The sequence below is a fragment of the Ruditapes philippinarum genome, unplaced genomic scaffold (assembly GCF_026571515.1).
Source record: "Ruditapes philippinarum isolate M1 unplaced genomic scaffold, ASM2657151v2 ctg351_1_1_1_1, whole genome shotgun sequence".
Lineage (NCBI taxonomy): Eukaryota > Metazoa > Mollusca > Bivalvia > Venerida > Veneridae > Ruditapes > Ruditapes philippinarum.
This window is the reverse complement of record NW_026864352.1, coordinates 351,670-365,593: the sequence shown is the minus strand read 5'-3', so window position 1 is coordinate 365,593 and position 13,924 is coordinate 351,670. Positions and strand designations below refer to the sequence as shown.

At 32.9% G+C, this 13,924-nt stretch overlaps 1 protein-coding gene across 1 annotated transcript; it reads left to right on the top strand.

The window, feature by feature from the left end:
* Positions 1 to 65: 65 nt before the first annotated feature.
* LOC132725315 (UDP-glucose 4-epimerase-like) lies at positions 66 to 13,685 on the top strand. The gene is made up of 10 exons (XM_060710422.1): positions 66 to 367; positions 1,242 to 1,376; positions 1,666 to 1,763; positions 2,538 to 2,651; positions 3,331 to 3,507; positions 4,202 to 4,382; positions 7,499 to 7,584; positions 9,603 to 9,680; positions 10,413 to 10,527; positions 12,411 to 13,685. Exons 2-10 carry the CDS (start codon positions 1,256 to 1,258, stop codon positions 12,521 to 12,523), a joined length of 1,083 nt encoding a protein of 360 aa, XP_060566405.1. The 5' UTR covers positions 66 to 367; positions 1,242 to 1,255; the 3' UTR covers positions 12,524 to 13,685.
* Positions 13,686 to 13,924: the final 239 nt, after the last annotated feature.

Here is a 13,924-nt window from a genome sequence, read left to right as displayed (position 1 = left end):
AATTACAATTCAGATACTTATGAACTTGTTCTTAAAGTGATTCAAACGTACAACTGTAATCAAACAAGCTGCAATTGTCTTCCTGATCAGCTGCAGCACACCTGTCAAACTATAGGTTTATTCTGAATTTATGTTGTATAGCTTAAAACATTCATTTAAATTTAATTGTTTAATTTTTATTTAGAAGATTTTTAAAAACATCACTGTGGAGATCATAAATTCTCTGTCAGAAACACATCCTCTGTTTTACAGTTTTACTGTTTACACTGGAGTTAAACAGTTTTAAACCATGAGGACTAGTGTGCTTGATTAAAAGAGAGATAGCACACTTCAGACAGTTGAGGTCCATTTGGTTTGGATCCTTCAGGTAATGAGTGTAAATTAGTGTAAACTATATAGACGTCCGCACCTACTAATTATTGCCATTTTCAGTAGCTTGTCCTGTTACAACAGTACAAATGTCATGTGTTAACTTAAACTTAACTATATATTGTTAGTTATTGTAACCTAGATCCTACCCTGGCTTTGATTGACCAATACTCAAAAGTCTTTTTGAATCTCATTCACTTGAGAGAAAAGATATGTAGAAAAAATAAACACAAACAGATATTTATATATTTAGGTAATTTGGAACAAGTGAAAACTGAGTGTTGTACTGTAAAAAAAGCTTAGGGCGATCATATCATGGTCACCTAACTTGATCCTGTCAATTGTGTGCAAGACATTATTATGTTATATCAACCACTTGTTTGTTTGTTTAATTGGGTTTTACGTCACACTGACACAGTATAGGTCATATGGCGTCATTCCAGCTTTACTGGTGGAGTAAGACCTCAGATGCCCTTCTGTGCATTAATTCAGGCACGAATGGGTACCGAAGTAGAACCACCGATGTTCCGTAAGCTAGCTGGATAGCTTCCGCACATGAAAGAAAGTCCCTGTCGGGATACGAACCCACAGCGGTGAGGGGCAAGTGGTTTGAAGTCAATAACCTTAACCACTTGGCCACGGACGCCCCTCAACCATTTGTATTTAGACCCTGGGGATTTTAAGTTATAACTACCTGTAAATTTAATAAATTTACTGCAAGATATGATAATAGATTATAGATATAAATTTTGTATACCTCATTATTTATCAAAATCAATTAGTGCAAGCTTATTCTAATTTTAGTCACTTACTGATTTAAAATACTTTAATTTTTCCAATTATGTATTTTCATTTTATTTGTTGTTTTATAGAATATTGAACATAAATGGATGAGCATGTCTTAGTAACTGGAGCTGCAGGTTATGTTGGTACTCACGTGTTGGTGGAACTTATTGAAGCAGGCTATTCTCCTGTAGCTTTAGATAATAGATCTAGTGCTTTAACAGGTTAGTCTATGTTTTAGTCAATATTAATATACAGGTAAACATTCTATTTATTAATCATGGATTGATGGTATTTGTTTTTGCACACATGTGGTATGTAATTTTCCCCCAATGTTTTGTAAACATAATTTTGTCACCAATTTACTCCACAATAAACAACATGTAGAATCTTGCAGTGTTGTTGCCAGAATAATCAATGTGTCACTTTTTTCAAAAATATTGATATTGATGTATTGTATTTAATTACATCTACTTCTAGTTGTAGTAAAACATTTTTCTTTAATGATTTTAGATGCAGCACAAAAGATATTCCAGATAACAGGACATAAGTTAAGGTTTTACTGTGTGGATTTGCTGGACAAATCGAGTATAGCTCAAGTCTTTGATGAGGTTTGTACATGTCTAATTTCTGCATATACAATGTACATTGTATTCTACATATTTTTCATCTAAATATTTACTAATGGCGTCTCTGTTGAAGATTTATTTTGATTACTAACAATGAAACATTTCCATTTCACTGCTGTAGGCAGTTTGGTTTCACTTTAAGATATTAAATTCACTTAGGAAAGACTTAGAAAGCTATCCTGTTATAACTATGATACCCTGGAGGTTGTAATCAATTTGTGATCTGGTGTCAAATGTGCCAGTGTTTTATATAATGCTTCTTAGATCTTTCAGATGTAAATTTGAAAGTTTTGACAAAATTACAGAACCATGAAAAAATTATTTCACTTGATTGTCACAGCCATGTAAATGGGTTCAAATTAGTGGTGTCTATACATCTCTTAGCTCCAGGTGAGGTGGTTTTGACCCATGGTGTTGCTTTAACTTTGTAATACCTGGGTAAGTCAAAATCATCTCTCCTGTTTTTGGTGCCATACATGTATAACATGAATTGTGATGGTGTGCCATAAAACCAAACAAAACAAAACAAATCATAGCTGTGACCTTTAGGTTGTTGATTTCTTTCATGTGTGATTTCCAAACAGAGTAAGAAAAGTTGGTGGTTCTACCTGGGCACATGTTCTTGTATGAAGTATGGAATGATGTACATCTGTTCCATCACAATTATACCTGAACATTTGACATAACCTCAATGGTGTTGATTTGACTTAAAATCTGAAAACATTTAACATTACATTTACCGTATTATTATTTCAGGTGAAAGTTGACTGTGTGTTTCATTTAGCTGGTCTAAAAGCAGTACGGGAATCACAAGGAAATCCACTAATATATTATAATGTTAATGTGATAGGTACCATCAACCTGCTAGAGGTACGTTCACTATCTATAAATATAAAACCATCTATAGTCACATTAAAATCATTGTGTGCTTGATGACAAGTGTGAAATGAAATTATCTAGAATCACACTGGTATAATTAAACTATATATGTATATTGATATTGATACATGAAGTAAGTTACTCCAGCTGATTATGTAGTCAAACATGAAATTTCTTCTTTAATTTGTGATACAAATTTGTAATATATTTTGGCTTTGAAATTTATAATACAGCAAGCATCTGTTTTAGAGAAACACATGATCTTTCTTCATAAATTTATAGCAGCCACATATATAAAACTAGATAAACATTACAATTATCCAGTGAAAAGCAACGTTACAAACGTGCATTATTATAATGTACTAATAATAGTCTATAATTGTATTTCAATAATGAAAAGCATCTATTTGAACATTGAAAAGTTAAGTATTATCTCATATATCTAGTTATAGTAAACTCTACTTTACAATATCGCTTATAAAGATTTACCACTTATAACAATGCCTTTGCCGCGGTCCCTTCTCTTATTTTCAACTTGGTTGCCTCTTGGATTTAACTATATCAGGATATAATGATAAATTTTGAGATCCCCTGAATATCATTACAGTATTAAGGTTTTGTTCATTAGACAATGTAATTGTATTAAGATATTATTTTTCTGTATTTAAAGGTGATGGAAGACCATGAAGTATATAACATAATATTTTCAAGTTCGTCTAAAGTGTATGGAGTGCCACAATACCTTCCATTAGATGAGAAACATCCAACAGGGAATTGTACAAATCCCTATGGTAGAACAAAACATATGGTTGAACATATACTACATGATCTAACTGTTTCCAATGCTGTATGATATATTTATTTATATTTTAAATAAAAACCTCTCATTCCTACATGATGGTTAGGTATATTTAGCTTGTCTGTTTCAAAGAAAAAGTCAGGTTATTATGATTGCTGTGGTGATGTTGTTGTGCAAAAACTAATAATGTAGCCCCATTATTTAAATATTTCAAATTTTAAAAGCTATCATCGTGAAAATTGGAATACTAGCTTATCATGTTGATGTGCAGTTGTTTGATATAGGGCATCTAAAGCAAATTTTTTAGTTATGCCCCTTTTAATGCCTTACTTAATCTTGGCGTATACTCCAAAAAATACGCCCCTGGTCACACTTTAGTTTGAAGGTACTCATTCTCACAAGAAGAGTTTGAAGATACATGTACATTCATGTGTGGACTATCATTTTGTCATGCATTGAAGGATTTAAAAATAACTTGGCACAAATGTCTACCACATCAAGACAACATGTTAATTTTAGCTCTTGTTAATTTAGAATTTTTAACAGACAAGCATTTAGACAGAATGTGATGCTCTTGTTCACAATAGAAATTGTTAAGAATATTAGACACATTTTTCTTTCCTGTTTTATTACAATTTTGATTGTTTTATTTCACTGCTTTACTTGAAAGCATCATAACTGAAATGACCATAATCATTATTTTGGTTTGATATAAACTATTATACATGAATTAATTTTTCAGAATTGGAATGTGACAATATTAAGATATTTCAATCCAAGTGGTGCTCACAACTCAGGTATTCTAGGGGAGGACCAATCTGAAAAGCCGAGAAATTTAATGCCATGTATATGTCATGTTGCTGAAGGAAAGATGAAATCATTGACCATATTTGGACATGATTATGATACTCCTGATGGAACAGGTATGTCTCTGACATAACAATGCCTGCATTATTTGCTAAACAGAAAGATTGTAAAATGTACCATGAATTTTGAGTCCATGGATATTTGTTCTGTATTCTATAAGATGTACCATGTCTTTTTGAGTCCACGGATATTAGTTATGTAAGAAGTACCGTGACTTTTGAGTCCACAGATATTTGTTCTGTATTCTATAAGATGTACCATGACTTTTAAGTCCATGGTTATTTGTTCAAGGAATATATGCCTGTAGTGATATCATCTGACTGTCAGCACTGAATTATTTGGAGAAGTTTGCACTAGCTTGTGCAGTAATAAGTTAACACTGGCAAAGAATGTAATGACAGACTTATGTTATGAAGGTAACCAGTAACTTACCTTATACACCAGTATAGAGCTGACCAGTCCTGGACATTTGTGCAGTCTGACAAGACTCTACAGTTGGTTATTCCCTTTACTTGTTTTGAGATAATTTTAAACATTTTTCAAATGTGCAAAGAAACATAATTACAGATAACAATCATCTATTATATACCCCATACACAGCAAAATTGTGACAGGGTACTGGAATCAGCTTGTCTGTCAACGGCCATCCACCCAGCATGTTTTGTTTGTGTGGGGTATAATTAAAGATATACAAAGTAAACAGTTGGAGGTATCAACTTTAAGGACAGTATACAGGGTCCAAGAAACATTACCTGTTGTAATTTTTGTCTGGGGCATAACTTGAAACTTATAGGGGGCATAAACTTGAAACTTCATACATGGATAAATCGAATGAGGAAAAATGCATTTTTTTCTAGAGCATAACTGTATGTAAATAATTATGATGTATCGATATGACACTAAATGATACCCCAGTGGCAAAGTGGCATGCAGGGGTATTTAGCGGCAGTTCTAGTCTCTTTTTGTTTTCTTGTTTTAATGTTGTTAGCTCACCTGTCACAAAGTGACAGGGTGAGCTTTTGTGATCGCTTTTCGTCCGGCGTCCGTCCGTCGTCCGTCCGGCGTCCGTCCGTAAACTTTTACTTTAAATGACATCTCCTCATAAACCACTGAGCCAATTTCATCCAAACTTCACAGGAATGTTCCTTTGGTGGTCACCTTTAAAAACTGTTCAAAGAATTTAATTCCATGCAGAACTCTGGTTGCCATGGCAACCAAAAGAAAAAACTTTAAATATCTTCTTTTAAAAAACCCAAAGAGCTAGAGCTTAGATATTTGGCATGAAACATCTTCTAGTGAGTGTCTACCAAGTTTGTTCAAATAAAAGCCCTGGGGTCAAAATTGGCCCCGCCCCAGGGGGTCATTGATTTTCCTTATATGCATATAGTAAAAACTTAAAAAATCTTCTTTTAAAGAACCCATAGAGCTAGAGCTAAGATATTTAGCATGAAACATCTTCTAATGGGTGTCTACCAAGTTTGTTCAAATAAAAGCCCTGGGGTCAAAATTGGCCCGCCCCAGGGGGTCATTGATTTTCCCTATATGCATATAGTAAAAACTTAAAAATCTTCTTTTAAAGAACCCAAAGAGCTAGAGCTAAGATATTTAGCATGAAACATGTTCTAATGTGTGTCTACAAAGTTTGTTCAAATAAAAGCCCTGGGGTCAAAATTGGCCCCACACCAGGGGGTCATTGATTTTCCCTATATGCATATAGTAAAAACTTAAAAAATCTTCTTTTAAAGAACTCAAAGAGCTAGAGCTAAGATATTTAGCATGAAACATGTTCTAATGGGTGTCTACAAAGTTTGTTCAAATAAAAGCCCTGGGGTCAAAATTAGCCCCGCCCCGGGGGTCATTGATTTTCCTTATATGTGTATAGCAAAAACTTAAAAAATCTTCTATGAAAAAACCCATATTGTTAGAGTTTAGATATTAAGCATGAAACATCTTCTAGTGAGTGTCTACAAAGTTTGTTCAAATAAAAGCCCTGGGTCAAAATTGGCCCCGCCCCAGGGGGTCATTGATTTTCCCTATATGCATACAGTAAAAACTTAAAAAATCTTCTTTTAAAGAACCCAAAGAGCTAGAGCTAAGATATTTAGCATGAAACATGTTCTAATGGGTGTCTACAAAGTTTGTTCAAATAAAAGCCCTGGGGTCAAAATTGGCCCCGCCCCGGGGGTCATTGATTTTCCTTATATGTGTATGGCAAAAACTTAAAAATCTTCTTTGAAAAAACCCAAATAGTTAGAGTTTAGATATTAAGAATGAAACATCTTCTAGTAAGTGTCTACAAAGTTTGTTCAAATAAAAGCCCAGGCCCCGTGTTCACAAAGATTTAAGGATCAGGATCAAGATCAAGATCAAATTTAAAAACTCAAATATTCTACGTTATTTATCCTCATAGATTAAAAATTAAGTGTTAACTTGCTAAAACTGGACTTGAAATAGCATGTTTATGAAATTATAGAATAAATTTATTGTCATATTTACAAGATACAAGCATTTTACAGTTGATCCAAATTTTGATCTTGATCCTAAAATTGATCCTCATTTTGATCCAATTATTTTTGTATTTGTTTTGTTATTTGTTGATTTTATCCAAAAATAGGTTGGTTTCTTTGCATATAAACAATTATTTATATTTCGAAAATGTACCATTTAATTATAGCATAATACGATCAGTTTTAGTTACATAAAACAATGAAAATAAAATCAGGATCATCTGATCCTGATCCTGATCTTTTCTTTGTGAACACGGGGCCTGGGGTTAAAAGTGGCCCCGCCCCAGAGGTGTCATTGTTTTAACTATATGTGTATAGTAAAAACTTAACAAATCTTCTTTTAAAAAACCCAATGAGCTAGAGGTTAGATTTTAAGCAGGAAACATCTTTTTGTTGGTGTCTACCAAGTTTGTCCAAATAAAATCCCTTGGGTTTAAATTGGCCCTGCCAAAGGGGGGGGGGGGGGGAGGTCATTGTTTTTCATTATATGTGTGTAGTAAAAACTTAACATCATGAAACATCTTCTAATGGGTGTCTTCCAAGTTTGCTCAAATAAAAGCCCTGGGGTTTAAACTGGCCCCGCTCCGGGGGCCTATATACAGGTGAGCGACCTCAGGGCCATCATGGCCCTCTTGTTTTTATGTTGAATTTTATTGATATTTTAGCAATGAAGGGTTACACACATGTTGTAGATTTAGCCAAAGGTCATATTGCAGCATTAAAAACTAGTCATAACAATGGAAACTATAGGGTGAGAGATGTTTTGATATCATTTTGTTAATCATATGAAATCTTTTTTTAGTCCCCTACCGGTTTACCGGAGGGGACTTTAGGTTTACCCTCCGTCCGTCTGTCCGTCCGTCAGTCCGTCCGTCCACAAAACTGGATCCCGCGATAACGCAAAAAGTACTGAAAATATTTTAATGAAACTTGATATATGGATAGATGGCAGTATGGAGATTATGCACGTCTTTTTCTTTTTTTCCTATGTTGAAAATTCTGGTTGCTATGGCAACAAATAGACTGAAAATATGGCAAATTTTACACATAACCTGGATCCCGCGATACCGCAAAAAGTACTGAAAATATTTTTATGAAACTTGATATATGGATAGATGGCAGTATGGAGATTATGCAAATCTTTTTCTTTTTTTTCCTATGCTGAAAATTCTGGTTGCTATGGCAACAAATAGACTGAAAATATGGCAAATTTTACACATAACCTGGATCCAGTGATAACGCAAAAATTACTGAAAATATTTTTATGAAACTTGACATATTGGTAGATGGCAGTATGAAAATTATGCACATTCTTTTCTTATCTTCCTGTATTGAAAATTCTGGTTGCTATGATAACAAATGGACTGAATTTCAAGATTTCTGATTCTAGTTTTTCAGTTTTTTCACTATAAGTTCTTTATTTCTTAAGGTATTTTCTTCAAACTTTAAATATAAGTTGCTAGTCATCAACCACATCATATGTGACAAAGTTTACAACTCTAGCACAAAATTTATCAGAATTACCTCCCTGGAACTTAAAATTTTCATGAAAAAAACATTGTTTTTTTTAATAACTTCTTTTTTTCTGAACGTATCTACTTCAAACTTCATATAAATGTTTCTTATTATCACACAACATTTGTGAGTGTTCAATACTCTAGCAAGACTATTTCCAGAATTATGCCCCTTTTGAACTTGACTTTTTTTTGAGAAATTGGTAATTTTCTTTAATTATGATAGGATTTTCTTCAAACTCCCACATCATAATAATATGACAATAATATGACAAGGTTTATAAATCTAGCATCCATATTTCCAGAATTATCTCCTCCTTAAACTTTTTATTTTTCCTATTCGTTCTTTTAACTTTCATTTACTTCAGATTCAAAATAAACATTCAATATTCATATCTTCATTACTAATTGTTCTTTGTTACACTCACATCATGTATGACATCGTTATCTCCTTTTTTTTAAATTTTGCTTTGAAAATGTTATATTTTGATAACAGGGATGTTAAAGAAATAACTTTAGAGTGTCCTTCAGTCTGTCTGTCTGTCTGTACATAAAAACTGTTCACTGTGATCACTTTAAATAGAAACATAAGTGAATGGCCAATGGCCCTTCAGAATGTTGCTTGGGCTCTTACCGGTAGGGGACTTATGGATTGCTTGCAATACTATGATAATTGCTTGTTTTAATAGTTATAGACATGAGTGTGCTACTGTTACATACAGGCAGAGAAAAAAACTGTGTAATAGCATATATTGAAACTTTGCCTGTTACTTTAACCAACGACAGAGCTATGATAAAAAATGTGGTGAAATGGATGAATAAAAAAAAACAAATTCAGCAGTATACCCATTATAATTGCTTAAAACTGTGGAGGCAGGTATACATTAATAGAGAAGAAAACTAACAGATAAAATCATGGGAGCATGCTGCATTATTGCACATTTTTTAATATGAATGGCACGGGACACTGTGTCACAAAAGTTTACAGCACTGATGGCCCAGGAAACATAACTGTCAAATAACATCAGACAAGCATGTGCAAAGCATGACAAAAAGTTTCTTTATATGAGAAATGCCAGTGGGTTGTGAAGTATTCTCCACGTTTTGATAAATGATTTACAAATTACTTGTTGGACACAAAACATTTGCAACTTTTAGTTTAACACTCATAATTCATAGATGATATAAGATTGAGATTGTGACAGGTGTCATTTATACAAAATGTTTTATCTCAATTCTTCATTATTTTTTACAGATATATAACTTAGGTGCTGAGAAAACTTATTCAATACTTGATATGGTCAAAATGTTTGAACAGATCTCAGGGAAAAAGGTAATGTGTAATTATTGTAATATACCATTTCTGTTTTACTGATTGTGTTTGGGAAAATATACAGCATTTAATTTCTTAAACAGAACACTATTCAATATGTTCTTAATTATGACAATATTCCTCAATATTTAATTTATAAATTAGAGGGAAGAGGGCAGGATTGCCACCATGTCTTTTTAACACATTTCAAGTTGTCTATTGATGTCTTTGATGCTTTTAGAAATTAATGTTGTGCAATCAAGATATTCAGAATTTAAGACTTGAATTTCTAGTGTTTGTACTAGTGCTTGAAAAAGTTGAAGAACACCCCTTATGTTAAATTAGTTACATGCTTTAAATGACTTCATTCTACTGCCATTATAAAAAAAAGTTGTAAATTCATTCACTGCTGTAAGGAAATAAACTGCATGAAACTATTACTTTGATTATTCTTTTTCAAAGTATATATATTTGATATGTAATATTCAAGAAAGAGTCTCGTAACTGGCTTATACAGTTACCCAAAAGTTAACCTCTCAGATATTCTGAAACAGCAGCCTGTGTCAGATTTGTTTAATTTAAAGTAGGGGATTTTAACATAAAATTCTAGAATCATACAGCCAACATTATGCAACAGAGTGTAGACTAATTCCCTGCTCTGTACAAGTGGTACAGATCTACCTAAATTACCACCCTGTCTTAAAGGATGGATTTTGTATATTTTTAAAACAGTACATCCTTGTTAATATTCAGGTAGCTATAGAATTATGTGATAGAAAACCAGGGGAGATAGCCATGTGTTCTGCTGACAGTTCTAAAGCTCACCAGGAACTTGGCTGGAAAACTGATAGAACTTTGAAACAAATGTGTAAGTTTATAAAATTTTAAGCATAAAAGAAATACAAGTGTTTTGCTATTGTTGTAAAGTCGCCCTTTCATTAGTACCTTTGTGTAGTATAGTAGTTGTATATAAAAGTAGTTTCCTTAATTAACAAAAGAAAAAGAAAGTTGACACATCTGGGGTTTAAACCCTAGGCCCTAAGTTTTAATGTATTGCGCATTTGAATACTCTTCAAAGTGGAGGTAATGCATTAGTCTGATGATTAGAATGGCCATACCTTAGTACTTTTTTTTAGCTCACCTGTCACAAAGTGACAGGGTGAGCTTTTGTGATTGCTTTTCGTCCGGCGTCCGGCCGTAAACTTTTACTTTAAATGACATCTCCTCATAAACCACTAAGCCAATTTCATCCAAACTTCACAGGAATGTTCCTTTGGTGGTCACCTTTAAAAATTGTTCAAAGAATTTAATTCCATGCAGAACTCTGGTTGCCATGGCAACCGAAAGAAAAAACTTCAGCTATCTTCTTTAAAAAAAACCTAAGAGCTATAGCTTAGATATTTGGCATGAAACATTTTCTAGTGAGTGTCTACCAAGTTTATTCAAATAAAAGCCCTGGGGTCAAAATTGGCCCCGCCCCGGGGGGTCATTGATTTTCCTTATATGCACATAGTAAAAACTTAAAAAATCTTCTTTTAAAGAACTCAAAGAGCTAGAGCTAAGATATTAAGCATGAAACATGTTCTAATGGGTGTCTACCAAGTTTGTTCAAATAAAAGCCCTGGGGTAAAAATTGGCCCCGCCCCAGGGGGTCATTGATTTTCCTTATATGTATATAGCAAAAACTTAATAAATCTTCTTTGAAAAAACCCAAATAGCTACAGTTTAGATATTAAGCATGAAACATCTTCTAGTGAGTGTCTACAAAGTTTGTTCAAATAAAAGCCCTGGGGTCAAAATTGGCCCCGCCCCGGGGGTCATTGATTTTCCTTATATGTGTATAGCAAAAACTTAAAACTCTTCTGTGAAAAAAACGAAATAGCTAGAGTTTAGATATTAAGCATGAAACAGCTTCTAGTTAGTGTCTACAAAGTTTGTTCAAATAAAAGCCCAGGGGTCAAAACTGGCATCGCCCCAGTGGTGTCATTGTTTTCAACTATATGTGTATAGTAAAAACTTTAAAAATCTTCTTTGAAAAAACCCAATGAGCTCAGAGCTTAGATGTTTAGCATGAAACATCTTCTTATGAGTGTCTACCAAGTTTGTTCAAATAAAAGCCCTTGGACTAAAATTGGCCCTGCCAGGGGGGGGGGGGGGAGGGAGGCCTATATACAGGTGAGCGACCTCAGGGCCATCATGGCCCTCTTGTTTAATGATTTTACCTTTACCATTATATGTAGATAGTGCTTGTAAAGCTAACCTGGCTGAATATGGCAGCCTTAAAAAACTTCATTCTTAACTCAAGACTTCATCATAATGAGCCTTGTGTAACCAACCTTAGAAATTATTTCATAAATTAAGTTTTCTCTTGATTTATCATAGGATAGTGTACTACCTCATTATTATTTGTAGTATGCTTTTGTGGTTTAAATACTTTAGGTATAGGGTTATAACTGAATAAATAATTCTCTATGTTGATGTAATATAGGAAGAGCATAGGATTTGTAATCCTTGAGTCGCTTGTTCTGACCAATCAAAAACATGAAATCTGAGTTTGAGTTGAGAAAAATTCCTCATAACCTAAGAAAAGCCAGTTTGGCAGACTGACTAATATATGAACAAAATATGTTAAAATAGGGATAAAAAACCCAAAATTAGTACATTTTTTGTATACTTTCAAAAGTTTGTTTGGATATAGCAAATCATATTGAAAATAATACAGACTGGTCATATAATCATGTTATATTTCAGGTGAGGACATGTGGAACTGGATGACAACAAAGTCCCCAACACAGAAAACCAGTCAACATTTAAACCATACAGATCTACCTCAGACAGATATCAAAAATGATACACATTTGTAGTCCTGATATTATTGCTTTTTATCATACTATATGTAATAAAAAAAAAACAGCCATGGCAACTAATTTTCACAAAGTTTCAGTGGATTTTTTTTTACCATATCTTTAACAAAACTCAGTTGTTACTTGACATATTCATTTTAAGGATATTTGTTGTATATTGAACTTTTCTGTTTTGAACTATGATCAGTTTTAGATCATTATTTAAGTTCTACTAATTTTTCTTTTAGTTAAAAGTTACAAAATGTTTTTTTTTTAATTTTTATTTTTTTTAAAATAATTGTTGATTTCAATAAATTTAAGTCCTGTTCTTGCCAATAAACAATTAACATGTGCATATATGTGTTTTGAGAAGGGTTCATTGAAAAAATATCTTTTCGTCTGAATGCTTTTTTGTTTTTTGTTTCAAAGATATCTTTTTATGAATATCAATAATATTGCTAAGCTTTTGGATATAGGGTATATATGTATTTAGAAAATATCATGATTTTTTTATGATCAATATATACATTTGGATGTTCACTGTAAGTAACAATACATTTCTCTATGTTTACCTCCTCATGATTCATATCATTTAAGCACATTTTCATGGTTTTGAAGTTTACAGAAACGGGGCATCTGTTGCTGAGTGATTACAAACTCACTTGCCCCTCACCTTTTTGGGTTTGAGTCCCGCTAAGTTCATTAAATAATTTCATGTTAAAAAGCTCTCCTGCTTCTGCAAGGTGCCAGATTGTGCCTGAAAAAATGCATAGAGGGGCACCTAAGGCCTAATCCTCCACCAGTAAAGCTTGAATGTCGCCATATGACTTTTAAAAAGTGTCAGAGTGGGGAAATAGTTTATAGAATTAGATTTTGCTATACATGTTAACTACTAAATGCTATGGAATAGGAGTTGGTACTTGCTACTTTAAAAACCACTCGCTTTAAATTTAGAGAAACATCAAAGTCAGAGTCATTTCATTCTCATTTTACTATTTGCTATCTGTTTAGGAATATTTTTTTGTTTTTTATTAGTTAATATCAAAGGGACCCGGTAATCACAATGTTCATAAAAATAAATCACAAAATCTTTCAAAAATCCGTGAATAATTGATCTCAGGTAGTCACTTTCATAATGCATAAATAATAAAGGCCTTTGAGAAAATAATCATAGATATAGAATCGAATGTGTCTACTTAGTATTTAAAAGTATAAATCAAATTTACAAATACAGTTGAATTTACAGCCATACTACTATCAAAATTTATAATTACCAAAAAAGTTTCATGCTAATTTTGAGACAAACCCTTAATGACATCAGTATGGACGCCGCCATTTTTAAATGGACGTCACATCAGGTTACAATGTTAGTCAACAAGGTAAAATATAATTTTAACATTTTGACCATATTATTTACTTTTT